At 44.4% G+C, this 16,848-nt stretch overlaps 1 protein-coding gene across 1 annotated transcript in view; it reads left to right on the top strand.

Annotated features, from left to right (window-relative positions):
- LOC139408598 (RIMS-binding protein 2-like) overlaps positions 1–16,666 on the top strand; it is an 83,139-nt gene extending 66,473 nt beyond the window's left edge. Inside the window, exons 8-22 of the mRNA XM_071152668.1 lie at positions 996–1,075; positions 1,315–1,424; positions 2,871–3,686; positions 3,847–3,870; positions 4,900–5,051; positions 5,494–6,279; positions 6,384–6,539; positions 6,750–6,896; positions 7,183–7,288; positions 10,621–10,790; positions 11,017–11,194; positions 11,407–11,507; positions 11,612–11,683; positions 11,937–12,074; positions 14,406–16,666. Coding sequence (XP_071008769.1) covers positions 996–1,075; positions 1,315–1,424; positions 2,871–3,686; positions 3,847–3,870; positions 4,900–5,051; positions 5,494–6,279; positions 6,384–6,539; positions 6,750–6,896; positions 7,183–7,288; positions 10,621–10,790; positions 11,017–11,194; positions 11,407–11,507; positions 11,612–11,683; positions 11,937–12,074; positions 14,406–14,603 — 3,234 coding nt within the window. The 3' untranslated portion in view covers positions 14,604–16,666. The remainder of the gene's footprint in view (positions 1–995; positions 1,076–1,314; positions 1,425–2,870; positions 3,687–3,846; positions 3,871–4,899; positions 5,052–5,493; positions 6,280–6,383; positions 6,540–6,749; positions 6,897–7,182; positions 7,289–10,620; positions 10,791–11,016; positions 11,195–11,406; positions 11,508–11,611; positions 11,684–11,936; positions 12,075–14,405) is intronic.
- The last annotated feature ends 182 nt before the right edge of the window (positions 16,667–16,848 follow it).

The following is a 16,848-nucleotide window of genomic DNA, read 5'->3' on the forward strand; positions in this document are numbered from 1 at the left end:
GTAAACAACACTGTCATCTCAGATTTTCAAAATATGCTTCTCAACCATAGGAAAACAATAATTTGTGTAAAAGTAGCTAGCTAGCGTAGCATTTAGCGTTAGCATTAGCGTTAGCATCCAGCACGCAACATTTCAACAAAAACATAAAAGCCTTCAAATAAAATAATTTACCTTTGAAGAACTTCTGATGTTTTCAATGAGGATACTCTCAGTTAGATAGCAGATGCTCAGTTTTTCCAAAAAGATTCTTTGCGTATTAGAAATAGCTCCATTTTATACATCACATTTGGCTACCAAAAAAAACTGAAAATTCAGTCCTCAAAACGCGAACTTTTTTCCAAATTAACTCCATAATATCGACTGAAAACATGGCAAACGTTGTTTAGAATCAATCCTCAAGGTGTTTTTCACATATCTCTTCATTGATATATCGTTCTTGGAAGCATGGTTTCTCCCCTCAATCAAATGGAAAAGTCCCTAGAGATCCAACAGGTTAACAAGAAAGTCACTCTCTCAGTTGCACACATAAAGAAGCTCTGTGACACAGCAGGGTCAATTCATTCAGACTGCTCTTACTCCCTCATTTTTCAGAATAGAAGCCTGAAACAATTTCTAAAGACCGTTGACATCTAGTGGAAGGCATAGGAACTGCAATATGAGTCCTAAGTCAATGGATACTGTAATTGCATTGAATAGAAAACTACAAACAAACAAAAAATCCTACATCCTGAAAGGATTTTTCTCAGGTTTTCGCCTGCCAAATCAGTTCTGCTATACTCACAGACACTATTTTAACAGTTTTGGAAACGTTAGAGTGTTTTCTATCCAAATCTACTAATGCATATCCTATCTTCTGGGCCTGAGTAGAAGGCAGTTTAATTTGGCCACGCTTTTCATCCAACATTTCAAATGCTGCCCCCTACCCTAGAGAAGTTAAGGGTGGAAGTATTTAGATGCAACTCTAGGATTGCTCCTCTGCCCCTGTGTTCCTGCAGATGGAGGATGAGGTCAGCCCTGCGCCCCGGTCCAAGCCTCGCTACACTGGCACGGTCCGTCTCTGCACCGCCCGCTACAGGTGGGACTGTTCAATCTGTCACACAACACCTGGGACAGCTGGATCAGATAGGGCTCTGGTCCAGGGCGTTATGTCAGTGTGAGCAAGCCGCACGTTACACCCTGGACCAGAGTTAGATCACCAAGTACATCAACCTGCAGATCGGAAGCACTCTTTTCTCCATAGAAATATTGTAGTATATCTTGTGGTCAGGAGCACATCAATATGTTGAACTCCCCCTCCTCTCTCTTGTTGTGTAGTTACAACCCTTACGATGGGCCAAACGAGCACCCAGAGGCAGAGCTCCCCCTGGTGGCTGGGAAGTACCTGTACGTGTACGGCACCATGGACGACGACGGTTTCTACCAAGGTGAGAGTGAATCCAGGGCTACTACTTTGACTTTGCTGCTAACTTCTTCGTTGAGGAAAAATGTACTTACTCCAACTGTGATATGTGTTTGTCTCACCTAGCTATCTTAAGATGAATGCACTGACTAAGTCGCTCTGGATAAGAGCATCTGCTAAATGGCTCAAATGTAAATGTACTACTACACACATTCCACACACACACTTCACCACTGGCATCAGTATCAACAGGGCCCGCGTCATATCTAATCTCATTAGACTTATGAAGGCTTTTTCATCCATGGCTACGCTAATCCCCCTAGCATCCCTGGCCCAGACTTCAGCCTGCATCAGCAGCTCTGGTGAGTCATCACTTGCAGCCATGGGCGGTGGTGTTGGTGGTGGTGGGTGAGAATGCCTAGATTTAGTCTAGCTACTGCCTGCCTGGCTGGCTGCATGGAGGAGGAAGTGGTTTGTATTTACCACAGGGATGCTGGTGCTCAGACCAAGCTGTTGTCAAGATGCAGCCTGAGCCATGTAGCTCGACGGCTAATCCAGCAAGGCTCTGATTAATCACAGACATATCCCTCTGCAGACAGAGAGCTAGGGCCTCCCAGCCTCACTACTGTACTGACTGGAAGGATGAGATAGAGAGGGAGAGGACAGTCAGGATCTCTTTGAAAAGCAAGTACAGTACTGATGAGAGAAATAGGTTGGTGGTCACTAAGTCACTATAGTGAATTGGGTGCCATTTCAGACACACCCTTTGTTCCATCCACTGTGCAGGAATAGGTTTTTAACCCCCCCGTACTTCCTGGAGAAAGTGATGATGGCATCATGGCCCTATCCTTTCTTCTCTGTCAGAACTGAGAGAACAGTCCCTACCATGAGGACGAGCACCACAGGGTCATGTTGTCCTGGGAAAATAGTGCTCAAAACACAGATCACACTTGCATTGAGTCACGAGGGCTCTCGTTATTATTTTTCTTTCTCTTTTTTCACTGATGAGATGGTCTATTTTTAGCTGATGTTAACATTTGCAGCAGGCATCATTAAAGGCTTGAGCGTGCCATAGATTCCCCCTGAGATGGCCGTGTGTGAATGGTATCTATCATCAGGCTACTGTGTGTCAGAACAGAACAGGGTTCCTGGAAGGTGTTACTGTGTCTGACTGAATAATCGCTCAATTAAATCTTCATAGCCAAAAAATCGTGGGTGATACTACATGTTACTCCCAATAGAAATATCCATATTCTGCTGAACTCGTTTGATCCCTTCTTTACATACCACATTTCCATATAAATATTAATTCCTTTATAAATTCTAAAGGTCTTTTTTCATGGAATTGTTTGGAATAACGTGTTTGGAGACAAGATTTGTAGAGGAATTTGCAGAAGAGAGATGGTTGTGGGTTTATATTTTGTTGATAATAAAGTAAGCATCTCTCTCTGTCTGTCTCTGTGTGCTCCAGGTGAGCTGCTGGACGGCCAGAGAGGGCTGGTCCCGTCCAACTTTGTGGAGTTTGTCCAAGACAAGGAGAAACCATCCATCCAACTAGGGGACGGAGAGGAGGACCTGGGCTCTCTGGACCATATCACACTTGGCCTGATGGGGGTGGATGGAGGGGCCCCTCGGGATGGGCTACTGGGTTCCAGCAACCCCCTGGGCCCCTGCAGCAACGGCACAGGGCCCCTGGACCCTGAGGATCTGGTCGATGACATTGTGCCTTACCCCCGGAGGATCACCCTGATCAAGCAGTTGGCCCGTAGCGTCATTGTGGCCTGGGAGCCCCCCATCGTGCCCCTGGGATGGGGAAAAATCAGCTGCTACAACGTGCTGGTGGATGGTGAGGTGCGTGCCAGCGTGCCCTACGGCGACAGGACCAAGTCGCTGTTGGAGAAGCTGGATCTGGACACGTATACGCACCGCGTGTCCGTGCAGAGTGTGACAGACAGGGGCCTGTCGGACGAGCTGCGCTGCACCCTGATGGTGGGAGCCAACGTGGTGGTGGCGCCATATGGACTGCGGGTGGACGACATCCTGCGTGACTCAGCCGAGCTCTCATGGTTGCCCAGCAACAGTAACTATGGGCACACAGTGTTCCTGGACGGGGCGGAGCATGCAGTGGTGAAGCCGGGGAGGTATAGGCTGCGCTTTGTTAACCTCAAGGCCATGACGGTATACAAGGTGAGGGTGGTGGCCCGGCCACACCAGGTACCATGGCAACTGCTCATGGAACAGAGGGAGAAGAAGGAGGCTGCTGTGGAGTTCTGTACACAAGCTGCTGGTGAGGCCGGTTTGATCTTTTCTTAAGTCTAAGTGTTTTGTGTTGTCCATGTTCATATGTCATCTATAATGTTTTCTAGAAAGTTTGGATAAACGTCCATAGATATATAGATGACTTACGTCCTTACGTGTACTATGTATGTCTGTTATGTTTTGTCCAGGTCCAGGACCATATTCCAGATCAGGTCAGAATGAAGACCAGTTGGGTTATGGTGGTTATGGGAAAAGTAGGAAGTAGCTTTTGATTGGCATGTGCAACTGACACATCGAATGAAAACAAGCTATCAGCACTTTAAAACCTAGGAAACTACTATGAGTAACTTCCTCAGCTTTTCCCTCCCTTTGGCTCAATGCTAATATACCTCATAGATTAAAGTTATGTCCCAAATGGCACCATATTCCTTATATAGTGCACTACCAGAGCCCTGGTCAAAAGTAGTTGACTATATGGGAAATGGGGTTCCATGTGGGATACAACCTAAATATGCTGAAGTAACTCTCTCCCACTCTATCCTTCACTGATTTGACCACATCAGTATCTGTGTGCATTCCCCTATGCCTGAGCTGTGACATCACTGTGATGTCCTGCATGGTGTACCTAGTGAACCAGGAATGAACAGGCTGTACCCATTCAACCCACACTGATGCCTTTCACACACAAGAGACACACAGACACACACACACACAGACACACACACACACACACACACACACACACACACACACACACACACACACACACACACACACACACACACACACACACACACACACACACACACACACACCTCCCTATGTTCCTTTTAGCCTTCTACTTTCACTTTTTCATAATACAATACATTGCTAGAACATTCCAAATTGCTTTTAAATACTATATTGATAAATAAATATCAATTTGAGTGTGAATAGACTGATTACAAAGCTAAAGAGTTTGAGGTTAATCAGATAAGATGTTTCATGCATTTAGGATTCACTCTTAAAATAATCCCCCCCAAATTGACTGAATTTTACATAACATTTACATAGTGATTCCTTAGGTCTATGCAACCAACATTGGAAAAGGGAAAGGGGATTTGTGTATCACGTAATTTCCCAACAAAAAAGAGATGAAACAAGTAACAGCACTCATGAATGCTCCACTCACCTCCACTCCATCACCGTTTGTGTGTGTAAAACCTATGTTGATAGTATCTAACGTGTCATCCCCCCTCCAGGCCCCCCATTACCACCTCAGGAGGTGCAGGTGCAGTGTGGCCAGGCACCAGGGGTCCTGCAGGTGCGCTGGAAGCCCCCTATCCTCTCACCCAGTGGAACCTCCAATGGAGCCAGTGTCATCGGATACGCAGTCTGCACTAAAGGACAAAAGGTGAGTCAGTAACTGTGTGCCAAAAGACAGAAGGTGAGTAAGGGTATACCCCAAGTGACAGCGGAGTATGTGAGAGTGAGTGAACTACAGAGTGTTAGAGTATGTGATATGTGTGTGTAATTGTGTCATTACATCACCGCGGGCTTTAGTGCTCAGCAGTGCTACCTAGACAGCTCTCACTGTCAGTGCTAGTATTCTCTATATACAAGGGCCTGTGAAAACCCTAGAAAGCACTCTCACCCCCTCTGCTGGTGGACATTAAATATGGACATCCTCCCTTTGTAGAGTTGCACAGGGTCTGTATTAGGCAAACTGTCTATACTAGTGGAAGTTGCTCTGAATTTAAGAGCAATGCAGTTGAAAAGCAGTTGAAAGGAATGCAACGATGAACTGAATGTCAACTGTGTCCAACCCGAGGTGTGTGTGTTGTGTTTCCTGTCAGATAGCGGAGGTGTTGTACCCTCTGGCTGACTATGTGACAGTGGAGCTGAACAGGATCCAGTGTCTGGAGGCCAGGGAGGTCATCGTCAGGACGTTATCAGCACAGGGAGAGTCCCAGGACTCCCACGTTGCCCCCATTCCAAACAACCTACTGTTGCCGCCTCCTCACCCTGCCCCTGTGCCCCCTCAGCAACCACACGCAGGGCCCCCTCCACCTCACTCCCACGCCCCCCCACCCCACCTCCAGTCACCTCACCTCCCCCACCCCCAACTACCTCCGCCTCACCTCCAGCCTCCCTCACCCCTGCCTCATAGACAACCCTTCCCTAACCACACTCCTCAAACCCAGCCACACCTCCAACCCCTGCCCCCTCATCTTGTTCCCCAGCCTCACCGACAGCCTCAACCCGCTCACCCTAGTGGTTCTCCACAGCCCTTGCACCTCCAGCCTCATCCTCCCCATACAATTCCCCACCACCGCCTACCCCTGCTGCCCCACCCACCCCCCCAGCTCCACCAGAGACCAGTAAGTGCCAGAGACCTGGAAGCCAAAGAGCAGGTGGTCCAGCATGGGGGCCAGCCCTGGGACCCTACCCGCTCCCCCTCCGCCCAGCCTCCTCCTGCCCCCATGTACGGGCACACCCTGGAGGCGCCCCTTTCTGCAAACCACCGCTCGCCCTCCCCCCAGAGAATCCTGCCACAGCCCAGGGGCACCCCCATCCCAGACCAAATGGCCAAAGCCATCGCCCGCGAGGCAGCACAGAGGGTGGCTGCAGAGAGTGGCAGAGTGAGTCATTCATACATAAAGCCAATCAATGTTGCCCTGGTTAAAGCTCTAGTCTGATCATTTGTTTGTTGAAGTTACAAATATCTGCCTATGGATTGTGTTAGATGGAGAGGAGAGTCGTCTACAATGAGCAGGGCCAGGCCTTCCACCAACAGAACTCAGATGAGGAAGAGGAGGATGAGGAAGGGTATGGTCACGGCCTCAGGAGACAGGGGGCCTCAGTAGATGATTTCCTCAGAGGGTCCGAGCTGGGCAGGCCGGTAAAGACAGAATGTAATAGGGTACATATTCACATCCAATGGTTTTTCCCGGGTGCTGGATATCCTAGTATAATTTCACACCTTTATGTGTGTGTGTGTGTGTGTGTTCGTGTGTGTGTGTGTGTGTGTGTGTGTGTGTGTGTGTGTGTGTGTGTGTGTGTGTGTGTGTGTGTGTGTGTGTGTGTGTGTGTGTGTGTGTGTGTGTGTCAGGCCCACTACAGCCACAGTGAGGAGTACCACAGTGAGAGCAGCCGGGGCTCTGACCTTTCTGACATCATGGAAGAGGATGAGGAGGAGCTCTACTCTGAAATGCAGCTGGAGGAGGGACGACGACGCAACTCCCACAATGCACTCAAGGTAGGAATACCACTCATGTAGTCTCTCATCAAAGGTTAACATTGAAATGTTAAATATTAAAATCGAGTAAACTGATTTGGTTCTGATTACCACTTGTACAATGGAAAAAATCAAGTACGCAAACCCCTTTACCACAGTTGGATGATATGGCCCCTGTGTCCAGCCATGTGTCTACATTAGAATACTTATTCTATCTTGCTTGATTGGTTGACCTTTTATTTGAAGCAAAAGTCATTTTGCTAGTTGTGGGAAGATTAAGATTTTTTTTACGTGTGATCTTTTTAAGATTGGGAACAACCCCTCTGGGGGTCGGCTGGATCGGGAGACAGGGAGAAGAATGCCACGGGACGGTCCGCAGCCCCAGAGACACCCTCTTATGGTGCCCTCCATTGGTCAGTCGGGTCACATTATCCCAGAGAGGACTCTGGGAGTTGTATTGTTTTTGTGCATTGATGTTCTCTGTGCCCTAGTAGATGTTCTGCTGCCTGTTTTAATCCTCCATGAGCTTCTCTGTGTGCAGATCACCTCTGTGTCTTTGAACCATGCTCATGCCTTCACAGTACTGACAGCTTACTTATAGACATCAGTCAATGTACAGTATTATCAGCTACTAGAACGTTCTGTGGGTGCTACGGACACAGACACATATTTCACCGTAACAAATGTAGCTGAATATTTTAATTATTAAGAACTGCTTTTGAGCTCTCTGTTTATGGCCAACCTCCGAACCAACCAACCAACCAGAGACCTCCGAACCAACCAACCAATGAGTAGCATTCGCGCTTTAACCACCACCGTTTGATTGGTGTTTCCTGTAGAGATAACCACAGAGAGTAACAGTGATGGGAACCTCTCCCCCGTCACGGAAGATGTTTACTATGGCAGTGTAGTACGGCACAGCACGTGGTCGTCCCGCCGACGCCCCACAGGCGCCATGCCTTCCTATAATGGTACGTGCTGTGGTTTATCCCTCGCTCCTTCACCAAAGCACAGCCAATAGCCACCAGCGCTAGTCGAGAGAAGAGTAGTGATGCCAACGACTGCCTTAATATGTCTCAGAACGCCTAGCATGATCCACTGCACTGCACCAATATGGCACCTTGCTGAGCCACACTGTTGAAGATGGCCGCCCACTGTTGCGGATTGGAATGACTGCTGCTCAAATTATGCTTCTCCCCTCCCTCCCTTGCACTGAACTCCATCAGAAGCCTGCTAAACCCTTCCCCCTCTCAATTTAACCCCACCCACCACACCTTTACTGGGGTATTGAAGAATTATATAGCATCACTGTACTTGCTGAGAACTCAATGACTGTTACAGAAAGTTCTACTGAAATGGTCCTATTACATCTTACATAGAAATACATATTTATAAGTTTGTTTGGGTTTTCATATGTTCACTATGTTGATGGCATGATTTTATTTTATCGTTTCTAAGCAAGGAGTCAACTACAGGACAGATATAGTTTTCTTTGGACAAACTGTAGGCCCACTGTACTTTAGTGGAGCCTAAAACAATAGTCAGATCAGTACCACTATGCCATGGTTCAGCAGTGTGTGTGTGTGTGTGTGTGTGTGTGTGTGTGTGTGTGTGTGTGTGTGTGTGTGTGTGTGTGTCATAGTGTTTTTGTAACCCATCATGTCTGGTTTGCTCTTCAATCTCTATCCATCTGTAACCTGGCCATAAGTTCATATGTGGTGTCAAATTGATGTACATTACATTACATTATTTACTCTTGTCTCTGTGCTGATACTGCGACCAATTGATGGATTGACCACAGAATTCGGCTTGCACGCTACAAAATGAAGTGTTGGTTTGATGAGCAAGCTCAATCCATTATTTACCATAGTACTGCACAGTCACCTACATGGTTTGGCTCTCTCGCTTGTAAATAACTTGTAAACAACACACCTGTCTATACTATATATGCCTCTTCCCTTCTTTCCGGCCATGCATAATAGCATGCGCAACATGACTCACTACTACACACTAGTGTTACTGAGTGGCCAAATTCAGTCAAAAAAATTGTTTCTCTCATGCTATAGATATGAATCCAGAATCAATGTAACATAATGCCATAGACTGTGACCCATTACAACTGTAGTGGATCCTAGTGGACCTATAGTTGAAGTCGGAAGTTTACATACATCTTAGCCAAAAACATTTAAACTCAGTTTTTCACAATTCCTGACATTTAATCCTAGTAAAAATTCCAGTCTTAGGATCACCACTTTACTTTAGGAATGTGAAATGTCTGAATAATAGTAGAGAGAATTATTTTTTTCAGGTTTTATTTCTTTCATCACATTCCCAGTGGGTCAGAAGTTTACATACACTCAATTATTATTTGGTAGCATTGCCTTTAAATTGTTTAACTTGGGTCAAATATTTTGGGTAGCCTTCCACAAGCTTCCCACAATAAGTTGGGTGAATTTTGGCCCATTCCTCCTGACAGAGCTGATGTAACTGAATCAGCTGTGTAGGCCTCCTCTTTTCTGTAGGTTTGAGGTCAGGGCTTTGTGATGGCCACTCCAATACCTTGGCTTTGTTGTCCTTAATCCATTTTGCAACAACTTTGGAAGTATGCTTGTGGTCATTGCCCATTTGAAAGACCCATTTGCGACCAAGCTTTAACTTCCTGACTGATGTCTTGAGATGTTGCTTCAATATATCTACATAATATTCCTACCTCATGATGCCATCTATTTTGTGAAGTGCACAACATGATGTCGCCATCCCCTGTGCTTCAAGGTTGGAATGGTGTTCTTCGGCTTGCAAGCATCCTCCTTTTTCCTACAAACAGGTCATTATGGCCAAACAGTTCTATTTTTGTTTCATCAGACCAGAGGACATTTCTCCAAAAAGTACAATCTTTGTCCCCATGTGCAGTTGCAAACCGCAGTCTGGATTTTTTATGGCGGTTTTGGAGCAGTGTATTCTTCCTTGCTGAGCAGCCTTTCAGGTTATGTCGATATAGGACTTGTTTTAATGTGGATATAGATACTTTTGTAACTGTTTCCTCCAGCATCTTCACAAGGTCCTTTGCTGTTGTTCTGGGATTGATTTGTACTTTTCGCACCAAGTACGTTCATCTCTAGGAGACAGAACGCCTCTCCTTCATGAGCGATATGATGGCTGCGTGGTCCCATAGTGTTTATACTTGTGTACTATTGTTTGTACAGATGAACGTAGTACCTTCAGGCGTTTGGAAATTTCTCCCAAGGATGAACCAGACTTGTGGAGGTCTACCATTTTTTTCTGAGGTCTTGGCTGATTTATTTAGACTTTTCCATGACGTCAAGCAAAGAGGCACTGAGTTTGAAGGTAGGCCTTGAAATACTGTACATCCACAGCTGCACCTCAAATTGACTCAAATGATGTCAATTAGCCTATCAGAAGCTTCTAAAGCCATGACATAATTTTCTGGAATTTTCCATGCAGTTTAAAGGCACAGTCAACTTAGTGTATGTAAACTTCTGACCCACTGCAATTCTGATACAGTGAGTTATAAGTGAAATAATCTGTCTGTAAACAATTGTTGGAAAAATTACTTGTGTCATGCACAAAGTAGATGTCCTAACCGACTATAGTTTGTTCACAAGAAATTTGTTGGAGTGGTTGAAAAACAAAATTTAATGACTCAACCTAAGTGTATGTAAACTTCCGACTTCAACTGTATATTGAGATGCAGGTGGATGTGTTCTCTTTCTCGCCCGTGTTTAAGAGGGATACAGGGACAGGGAACGCCGCTCCCCTCCTAACTACGATGAGTCAGAACCTGAAGAATCATTCCGGATCTTTGTGGCTCTGTTTGACTACGACCCCCTGTCCATGTCTCCCAACCCGGACGCAGCAGATGAGGAACTGCCCTTTAAAGAGGGCCAGATCATCAGGGTGGGTGTCACACACAGTGCTAGGCCATACGAGGAGATATATTGTGCTTGTGTTTGGAAACAATGATGTACAATATAAAACATAATTGAAAATATACTTTTCCTTCTGCCATCTGTTTTGTTTTGCTTCCAATCAATCTTGTTCCATTTCTCTCTCTCCCTCCCCTCTCACTCTCCCTTGTTTCCTGTCTCTCGCTCGCTCGTTCACTCTCGCTCTCTCTTTCCAGGTATATGGTGATAAGGACACTGATGGTTTCTACCGAGGGGAGATCAGGGGAGGCAGGATGGGGCTCCTGCCCTGCAACATGGTGTCAGAGATCAGGGCTGAAGATGAGGAGACCATGGACCAGCTCATCAAGCAGGGCTTCCTCCCACTCAACACACCAGTGGATAAAGTTGGAATAGGTAACCACAGAACTATAAGGAGTAGAACAGACATCCTCATTCAAGTCAATGATTCCATAGCGGGTGGACTGGGAGCCATTTTGACTGTACCCATTTCATATTTTTCTAGGTAACATACTGGGCAGGGCACACGTATCTCTCTATGACACCACATATATATCTGTTACTATATCACCTCCTGTCCTGGCGTGTCCTCTTGTTTCCTCTCACAGGGCAGGACAGACGAGGCCTCTGTCAGCATCAGGCCACCAGGAGGATGGTGGCCCTCTATGATTATGACCCCAGAGAGAGCTCCCCCAACGTGGACGTGGAGGTATTGACACACACACACACTGTACATACACACACACTGTACATACATGTAACCAGATAGACAGACATTGTAAGGGTATTAATGACGTCTCTTTTTCCTGATAGGCTGAGTTGACTTTCTGTGCTGGTGACATCCTCGCTGTATTTGGAGAGATTGACGAAGACGGGTTCTACTATGTGAGTATGCCTCTTTTCTGGGTTCCGTGATGTTAGTAGTAGCATTATTATATAGGGCAATTCAAAGGTTGTAAAAGTCAGATGTTTTAGTTCTGCATTTTTAAGAAATACCATTGGCTCAACTGCCTGCTCATACACATAGTATGTCCTCTTGCCCAGGAGAGGGCTCTTTTCCTCAGGTTTGACCATCAGAGTTCAATGGATCTAGCCATGGTTCTCATCCCCACTGCACCCTCCTCTCCTCTCTCTGCAGGGTGAAATCAATGGCCACCGTGGCCTCGTCCCCTCCAACTTTCTGGAAGAAGTGCCTGACGACGTGGAGGTGTACCTGACGGACACTCCATCCCGCTACGCCCAGGATGAGCCCGCCAACCGGGCCGAGGCCAAAAGGGTACATCGCCGCTCTCAGCGCTAGTCCCTCTGTCCATCCTCCGTCTCTCTTGATTTACGCCTCGCTTCCTCCACTTGCCGTCTGTGTTCTGTGTGTGTGTGTGTGTTGTCCGTGTGTGACAGTGGTGACTATACAAACGTTAGCCCCGGCCGGCGAAAGAGACAAACGCAGTCAAACCTTTCTGAGAGTTAGAAAGGAAGAAGCAAAGCCTGATGTGGACAGAGAGATAGAACACTTTAACTGTGCCCGTACGGGGTGGGTGATATTCACAGACCAGTGACATAAGAGAGTACAGATTTGAAATAGGCTAAAGTCATTCCTACACAGGAATATAGAAGGATCATTGGGTAACCTCTTTGCACCAAAACACCAAACTCAACTCTGGATCCTGTGTCTATTAATAAGTGCTTTATGAACACCTCTGAAACTTTCCTGATATCTACCAGTTGTACCCAAATGGACAGAAAGGATTTGAGTAAACTGTAGGGTTGGTAATATAACAAAGCATGCCTTTTTTTTAAAAAAACTCGATACATTTTATATAATAGTAGACTTTGGCCCAACTGCTGTATTTCCTGGGAGAGGCTTTGTTTCTTTTTGTATACTGCATACACTTCCAAAAATATATATTTTTCAGGCCTGATGAAAGTTGATAGATATGCCATGTTTGATCTAAACCAGAAGAAATAACAGCCACAGTGATACATCCATACTGTAATGGTACAATGGAACAATAAAAGCAGCAATAATTTTCATTTGCGCCCTGTGTTCATGTGCGTATTCTTGTTGTTTTTCTTTTCTGTTCTCATAGTCGTGTGTGGGTTGTACTGAAAATGAAACGTCACCACATCTGATTTACTTTTTTTCCTCACCTGCTTTGGCAAATACAAACAGAAGAAGATTGTTCATTTCACGTCATATAATGGCTCTGTCTGCCTTGTACAGTATGTGAGCAACTAGAGATACCAGCCTGACAGGTCTAATGCTGGGTATTGTGATTACACTTATGTTAAATGGTTCATTTGTAGCCAGTAAACATTCTGCTTACACAGTCACAAAGTTTATAGCAACATGGTTATTCATGCTTGCACATTCAAGTTTTATATACTATTCTGTGTAATTAGGAAAGTGTTTCCCCTTACTTTTTAGTGTAACCAGAATGCTAATTTACAGCATAAATTAGAAAAATTGTTACAAAAAAAATTTGTAACAATTTATTGGAGTGATTTAATGCCTGCAAAGTAGTGGACTACTAATTATCTGTGAGATAGTGCTCTATTTTGCAAACTTAAAAGTTCCCTATATCTGTAGTTGTTGAAAAAACATTACTAATGGGAGCTGCAAATCCCCATTGGATTCAAAAATGATTCCTCTTTATCTTTGAGAGACCATTTTAAAGGTCCTAGATGAACTGTATGGTAGCATACCATACTTTGATCGGTTGCCAGTCCAGTACATTAGGCAAGAGGGATGGTATCTACAGTTGTGTCCCTGAGTGTTGTATATTACTGTTGGTGTCCCTCATGATCGATGGACATATCAGAATCTGTGGTGTTGCGATGTCGTGCTCTATGTTTGATGGCTTCCTCCTCAGTGTTTGTGTGTGTGAAACCTCAGCAGCGCCACCAATGTCTTCAGTCCCCATCAACAGAAGGAGAGGGAGGTATTAAGGAATGATTTCAACAATAGCCCAAAAGGCAATACCTCATCCTTATTCTGAACCACTTTTATAAACATTAATGGCTTGTTTCCCGGACACTAGTCCTGAACTAAAAACCTATTCCAATGGCAAATGTTTATTGAGCAAGCGTTTGAAGCTAAATCCTTGTCTGGGAAACCAGCCCTATTTGAAACATAAACGTTACGTAGGTATTTGACACACATTTAGTGGAAAACCTACAGTAAGTATAATGGTCTGCATTGACACTGTTCTCTTTTTCTTGGACTTTATACAGAGTTATGTTTTCATACTTGTCTATATTGACAGCTAATGCTGAGAAGTCTGAAGGTCAGCACACATAACTTCAAATTCAAATATTATTGGAAATTGAATTAGACTGCAGAAATGTTTGGCATACCTAACCCTTCACTCTATTTAACACAACATATTTTAAAGTCCATTTGGATATATAGCTTTACTGTTGATGGATAGGGCTACTCAGGTGACAGTGGGGTGATAAAGTGTTGTTGAGGGACACAATGCTGACTGTAGACTGTATGTACTATTGTAGCCCTACCTCAGAAAGAGAAAGAGTAGGCCACAGTGGACTACTGATTTCTTTGTAATGCACTGCCCCTACCCCCACCACCCTCCATGGCATCTCTCTTCAGGTAACCACGGATACCACAGAGAGCACGGCCCCGCCTGTCCGAGCAGCATCCCCCATGGTGCGTCCCGTGTGTCCCCCAGGCACCATGCGGCCCATCAGCCCCTCCAGGGGCCCCAGGGACCTCCGAGACAACAAAAAGAAAAAGGGACTGCTCTCCAAGGGGAAGAAACTGCTCAAGAAGCTCTCTCCGGTTAAATAAACTGTTCCCAGCTGAGCCCAGTACTGTACATCACATACAGTACATGCAATCAAATCAGCTGATCGTACGCACACAACTACAATTGCAACATGTGTGTATGTATTACAGGAGCCTGTGAGCCTAATCTAATATATTCAGTGATACATGTTCTAATGATTAATACACATACTTACATGTACTTTGTGCCAAATTCAATGAGACCTTTGCTCACACATACTGTATAACTGTGATGTATTTGAGGTAGAGGGGAAAAAGTAGAACAAACTAGGATTTTCATGACATGGATTTTCATTTCCACTGTTTTCTTTAATCAAATGGAGGTCAGGACGATGCTGCTAAACCATTTGTGTGCATTTGTTTCAAGCAGGGTAACAACAGAGTAGCCTATTTTTTTGTTTATTACAAATCTAACATTTCTAGATGGTTTCCATAGCAATTGTGCAATTATAAGGTCTCTAACAGACATGACGTGGCAAAAAACATCAATGCTGTGGCAGTGAGATGTTGATGCCAGGAGAGACCATACTCCTGGAACACTGGAGCAACAACTCAACTATTGATGGCATTCTGTCAGTAATGCTGGCTGCTAATACAGAGGCTTTATTCAGTGCAATATATCACAGACAGAATGGTGACAAAGGGTTGAATCACTCACAGAACCTAGAAGTCTATAGGGTAGTTGGACACAGGGCATTACAGACAGGAGAAGGAGCTGCATTGGATAATACATTTGAACCATCTCAGTGGCCTTTATGAAAGCAATTCTAGCATGACTTTCCTCATTTTCTATGGTTGAACAAGGTTGTTTTTAGACTTACAAGTCTTTGCCAAGAACCCCTAGTGCATCTCTGCAGCTTTGTTTGATAGAAATCTAAAATGTATGTTTGTTCGTTTCATTGCTGTCCAACTGTCATGAAACGCCTAGTTAAAGACAACCTTCTGTGTTTGCCTTCCAATTGCACAAAGGTGTGTTTTGTCTGATGAATGGAAAATAAGTAGTTCTCTGTGTGTATGGATGTGTTGAGGGTGTAGGCTATGTGTGTGAGTTTGTGTGCTCAGTGTGCATTCATGTCTGTGCATCCTTTATTTAAAAAGAGGACACGTAGTTGAGTCATGTGATCTTAGTGGTGTGCTGCTAACTACATTGCCGGTGTAATATTCAGTTCTGTTGTCTGTCGAAGAGGGCCATTTTCCCCGCTCAGCCATTTCAGTAAAGATGTCTAGGTTTACTTGTTTACACTCTTCTAGAACTCGTGACAACCTATTTCTGAAGTCAAGGGAAAGGGAGGGATGACCTACATACTGTACCTACAACCTCTAAACCAGTAGTCATGTGGCTTATGGGATAACTGAGTGCTAGGATGCATCCAGCTGATCCATTGACTGGAGAGGCTGTCATTGCCTTTAGACAAACATTGTCCTGTATTTTGACACCTTTCAGGACCATATATTAACCCATTTTCATAAACCATGATCCTATTCTGTAATAGTTTAACATTACTTCCGTTGCTGTACAGACACAGTTTGATGGACATGATCATAATGGACAACATGTCAATCCATGACTCAAAATGACAGTGTTTTATTCTGACAGGGTCCTCTAAATTCCCATCAGCTAAGATATCTGAGTCAAGCATAATACCCTGCTGTATAATGATTACAGGGTTCTTTTATGTTTATTAAAAAAGAGAGAAAATCAAATGATGGATTGTCAAAAAGGAATGTACGAAATGTTCAGCGGGCAATACAGTACACATTTTATTATTTGTCCAATGTTAAGCATTATGTTATGCATCCATTTGTAAAAAGGTGTTAGTCATAATACCAAATCCTTTATTTGTAAATGGGTGTAGTGTCTATACTGTTGCTCTTTTGTACTTTTCTCCATTTATAGATAATTTCTAAATGTTTATACTTGATTTTCAGACTGCCTTTTTTAGTGCATTGAGATTTATTCTTACTGTAAACAGTGCAAGCATTCTCCATGGTGTCCTCCAGATAAGATGTTTAAGTCTGCGGTTATGTGCTTGCTCCGTGAATCAAAGATACAAACAAAAAATAGAAATCATTATTTATGGTGTGTGTGTGCATGTGCAAAAAAATACATTTTTTATCAAAAATAAATTTGATATTTTGTAGAATATTGTGTTTGGATTACTTTGGTGCATATTTCCATTTTAGTAATTTAGCAGACGCTCTAATACAGAGCGATTTACAGTTAGTGCATTCATCTTAAGATAGCCAG

Source organism: Oncorhynchus clarkii, chromosome 5, assembly GCF_045791955.1.
Source record: "Oncorhynchus clarkii lewisi isolate Uvic-CL-2024 chromosome 5, UVic_Ocla_1.0, whole genome shotgun sequence".
In the NCBI taxonomy this organism is placed as follows: domain Eukaryota; kingdom Metazoa; phylum Chordata; class Actinopteri; order Salmoniformes; family Salmonidae; genus Oncorhynchus; species Oncorhynchus clarkii.